Source organism: Borostomias antarcticus (genome assembly GCF_949987555.1).
Source record: "Borostomias antarcticus genome assembly, chromosome: 29".
Taxonomy (NCBI): domain Eukaryota; kingdom Metazoa; phylum Chordata; class Actinopteri; order Stomiiformes; family Stomiidae; genus Borostomias; species Borostomias antarcticus.
In genome coordinates, this window is record NC_140262.1 from 4,808,359 (window position 1) to 4,813,198 (window position 4,840).

General features: G+C 48.5%; 1 protein-coding gene across 1 annotated transcript in view; it reads right to left on the reverse strand.

Moving 5' to 3' along the window:
- The window catches only part of mms19 (MMS19 homolog, cytosolic iron-sulfur assembly component), a 12,963-nt gene extending 8,360 nt beyond the window's left edge, over positions 1-4,603 (reverse strand). Inside the window, exons 1-13 of the mRNA XM_084459926.1 lie at positions 4,488-4,603; positions 3,981-4,029; positions 3,648-3,748; positions 3,367-3,452; positions 3,090-3,164; positions 2,783-2,852; positions 2,543-2,671; positions 2,330-2,391; positions 1,797-1,883; positions 959-1,033; positions 740-817; positions 428-566; positions 62-216 (exon numbers count right to left, since the gene is read on the reverse strand). Coding sequence (XP_084316052.1) covers positions 62-216; positions 428-566; positions 740-817; positions 959-1,033; positions 1,797-1,883; positions 2,330-2,391; positions 2,543-2,671; positions 2,783-2,852; positions 3,090-3,164; positions 3,367-3,452; positions 3,648-3,748; positions 3,981-4,029; positions 4,488-4,578 — 1,197 coding nt within the window. The 5' untranslated portion in view covers positions 4,579-4,603. The remainder of the gene's footprint in view (positions 1-61; positions 217-427; positions 567-739; positions 818-958; positions 1,034-1,796; positions 1,884-2,329; positions 2,392-2,542; positions 2,672-2,782; positions 2,853-3,089; positions 3,165-3,366; positions 3,453-3,647; positions 3,749-3,980; positions 4,030-4,487) is intronic.
- Between the last annotated feature and the right edge of the window lie 237 nt (positions 4,604-4,840).

Here is a 4,840-nt window from a genome sequence, read left to right on the forward strand (position 1 = left end):
GCCGGACGAAAGTCGACGGTTCATTTGCGTATGAAAAGCGAGCGGGCGCGCTGCCCTGTACCTCTGTGCGCCCGGTGTACTGCTCTATGAGCGAGGGCACGACGGCGCCGACGACCCGGTGGCTGGCCCTGTACGAGGCCCTGGACGCGGCCCACAGCAGCTTGGCGCTGGGCCACACCAGCTTCAGGTCCGGCTCGCTCAGGTGGTGCTGGCAGTCTGCGTGCGGAGTGGAAACACGGCGTGTGTCGGTGGTGGTGCAATGCAATCGTGCGTGTGTGTGTGTGTGTGTGTCTATGTGTTCGTGTTGCTACATCTGCGGTCAAGCTGCCCCCGGAAGTCGAGTCACACAAACGCTCGCCATCGAAACCACATGAACCCCCTCATCCCCCGGTCACCACACATCCAGGCGGAGCGGCCGTCTCACTACCTTTCAGGACGAGGTCCAGGAAGACGTTGAGGGAGTCTTCAGAAGTGGAGCTGAGGACGGAGCGAGAGAGGCAGGAAGTCAGGGCGCTGAGAGCCGACAGGCCGGCTGACTCCACCCTCTCGCTGGCCGTCTGGAACACCTACGGGGGGGGGAGAGAGAGGAGAGAGAGGAAATATGGAGTCTGAATTCATACATACTGTATCGTGTACAGCACACGCACTGCTTCTGACAGTCGTGTAAAAGCCGTGTCCTGAGAAGAAACCGTGTTCTTCTAGTCCACCTCAAGAGTTTCGGCGTTTCGTTGTACAGTACCTCTCTGCGTATCGCGGCCCACAGACCCGGGAGGAACTCCGCCAGCTCTTTATTCCGGTACACGGACGCGCAGGCGGTCTGTTAACAGAAGACCAAACGCAGCTCGGATAAACATCGCAGGCGTGGCGAGTACAGGCATAGTAGAGCAAAGGGGAACTAAGGTTAAGGTAGATATGAGGTAATAAACTGACGGTTGGGGTTACTGTAGGTCGTTCTCACCAGAGTCTGTAGGGAGTCCAGCTTGGCGCTCTGAACGTCCGAGTCCAGCTTCTCGATGATCAAGGGGAGCAGGAACTGGCGTTGGAGGGAGACAAACAAACAAACAAACAAACAAACGGCACATCAACAAATCATGAGTAGCCTACTAGTATGGAATAGAGCATCTGCCATGTGCACAGCTACATTGGAATTCTTGTCATCGCTTGTGTTTACAGTATCTTATCAGTATTAATCAGTTCCTCATTCCAGTCCTTTTGCAGCTCAACATTTACTGTAAAGGATCCCAAACTGGCAATTTAGAATCCGTAATCTAGCCGTCTATCAATATCTTCTTCATCTGCTTCTCCCATCCAATCATGGCTGTGTCAGTATCCATGATATAAGCAGTGCAATTAAATAGCATTCAAGTTGACAATGGCTTAATGTACAGTTATGTGTAAACACACAAACATGCACGCCATTTTCCTCTCATTACTAGACAGGCTCACACAGCCATGGTCTCTCTCTCACACACACACACACAACACACCACACACCACACCACACACCCACACACCCACACACCCACACACACACACACACACACACACACACACACACCCACACACACACACACACACACACACACACACACTATCTGGTTAGCCATTGTGCACTGTTCCCTCATGATGTAGAGATATAGGAGCTACAGCTGCCTCACACACACACACACACACAAACACACGCACACATGCACGTACGTACGCACACAACGCCTATAATGTGTGTTCATTTCCCCATACTGTGGTGTGTGCATGCTGGCCCAGCTTATAGAGAAGGGGTGTGTGTTTCTGCTGACCTCTGCGAAGAGGGGTGTTCCGGTCAGCACGGCCCTGAGGGTCAGGATCAGCTCCTCCTGGGTGATACCGTGGGGGTCGTTGGGAGGCTGGGGGGGTGGGCACGCACACACACACACACACGCACACAGACACGCATACACACACACACACACACAGATAGACACACACAGACACGCGCGCGCACACACACACACACACACACACACACACACACACACACACACACACACACACACACATATAAGATAGAACCAGTACCATCACCATGTTCTATAAACATTATTTTATAACTTTCAGCCTGATCCAATATCAGTATATTCAACCTAAAAATATCAGGGGAAGTCATGGATGAATATGACACCTTAAGAGCCTGATATGAACCTTTAGCGGACATTCTCTGTCTAAGGGGAAGTCTGTCTGCCTGTAGTCAGATTACTCCTGCCTAGGTTCATCTAAGCACACAGAAACACAGCCACGACGTCACTGGGTGATTTGGTTTTAGTCCACAGCAGCTGAGTCAACAGGCACTCACAGGGGTGAAGTCTATGGGGAAATAGCAGGACGTCACTTCAAACAGCTCCTCTGTGAATTTACCTGAGAACACAGACGCACACAGGATATTACAGAGATCATGACATATTAAAGTGATGGAAATATCCCAGTCCAGCCAATTCAATTTTTTGCACAATGTGTGTGTGTGTGCGCGAGTGTGTGTGTGTGTGTGCGTGTGTGTGTGCGTTCTCACCCATATCGTAACCCCTGTGAATGATGTTCCTGGCGATCTGAAAGGCCAATAGGAGGTTGCGCGGGTCCCTCTCCCCGTCCATCGATTGAACAAATCCAAAGACGAAGTCCGCCCCCAAACCCTTCAACTCTATGGAATTAGCGGAGGAAAAGCAGTTGATAAAAAAAACAGAAGATACACTCAGGAAAAGGGCACTTCCTTATTTCTGTAAGAGAAAATGACTGAGTCCTTAAACGTTACCTGCTTCTCTGGAGGCCATGAGGTTGATGAGCATTTTGTAGACACATGTCCTCTCTGCCATCATCATGGACTGGGAACAGGCGCGGAAACAAGATCATCTATTGGTCAGGCTGTACTGTTCAGCTATGTTCATGAGCTGTGTTAGGGTCGTCTGTGAGACGGCTAAAATGATTACTCGACTCAAATATGCACTAGTTCTGTGTACTCATGCTTGGCATACTTCACTCGCATTTGGTGTAGCCTAACTCAAAACCAGCAAAGAACAGACCGGCAGGCGTGGCCAGCTGTGTGTGTACAGGAAGCTCACCTGCACTTGGATGTCTTGGAACAGGGACTTCAGAATCGAAACTGCCGACCCTGGAGGCAGTACGGTGCATTTCGTCTGGAAGAGGGAGTTTCGAAGATGAGTATGAGGGATATGACACACAACAACAACAACAACAACAACAACAACAACCACCACAACCACAACAACAACAACACTGTTTCTTTCTGGTTAGACTATATACTGCACCTATTTGAACATACATAGTTTACATATTTACTACATTTCCCGAATCAAATGTGATTAGCAAGGGACACACCAGAGCGTTCAGTCCCTGTAGGACATAAGGTGTGATGACATAGTGGTCCTTCAGTCTGTTCTCATAGAAGGCGATAAGAACCTCCACTAAAGATGAAAAAAAGAAAGGAAGGGTGTTAAACAAATCCTTTAACGTTTGGTTTGAATGTTTCATTTCGCAGACATGGATTTTCTCTTCAAAGAAAATGTAGAGAAAGACAGTGTTGGATAACTGAGGTTAGAGGTATACAGCCCTTTAGGCTCAGGTGGAGGGGTGAGCATAGAATAGAACAGCACACCCACCTTCTCTCTCTGAGAGGTCTGCATGGCACTCCTGTAGGACCTGCGAGAGGAGCTGGACTCCCCGACCTCGGGTCTGTGGCTGCGAGCTGGTCAGACTCAGTCTGGACATGTTGGAGAGGAGAGGATGGGCAGACTGTCAAATCAGTGGACGCTCAAACCGACTGCTTAGCGATGCACCACAAATGACTCTTTGGTCCATGGATTAGATTTAATTTCTATTTCACAACAGTGCAGTGCAAGTGGATAAGCAAACGTGATGTTGACATTCCATTAGATGTTCATACAAAACACAGCAGACTTATTTTGATTGACATGTGATGATGGAAACTTTACCCCAATGCTTCCACCAGCTGTAATACTGTGAATTGTCCTGCTTTGAGCCCTAAAAGAGAAAGATCACATTCATTACCGAAATAATACCAGACAAGGGAAAATAATATGCATATTTGAATATGTCAGCTCTATTGTAAGCCACGCTGGGTAGGGGTGATGGTGGTCTAGGGGTCCAGAGTTCACTGACCACTCACTGCTTCAAATGTAGCTGGCTAAGTTAGCTAGCTAGCTAACTTATATCACTACAGTTTATGAAATCTACAGTCAAGCATAATCTACTTGGCCTCTGATTCTACCCAAACCCAAATTGACGAACAGAGTACACAGCACAAAGGTACAAAGGACTATTGTGATGTGGGTGGTTTGGAAACATGCGGTTGTAGACAGGATGTAGGCTAACATGCTATGCTAACTAGCCAGATGTCATGATCTGACATCCCCAGCATGTCCCATGTCCCCAGATCAGATCCGCAGATCAAGGGGGGCTAGGTTAGATTAGGAAGCTACCTGTGACGGTGTCCACTGCTTTGCTGTCCTGTTGTCCCGATACAAACTCTTCTACCAAGCCCACTAGCAAGGCACTGTCCGCAGCCATCATGAGCAGCCTTGGTGGTGGTTAACTGGATTGCGCATGCGTGAGAAGTTGTTGCAGTGAGTTGTCCTAGACAATGCTTAATCACACGAACCTCTGTGATAATGTGACAGTGCTTTGTTTAATTCAACTGCCTCTCGTTCGGTTTGCACTACAGTATGTATTCACACATTTACATGTCAGTAATATAGAAGAGGTTTATCCAAAATTGTACATTTGTCACAGCCTGGGTCCAAGTTCCTGAAGAGATAACTGCAGGCTTTCGATC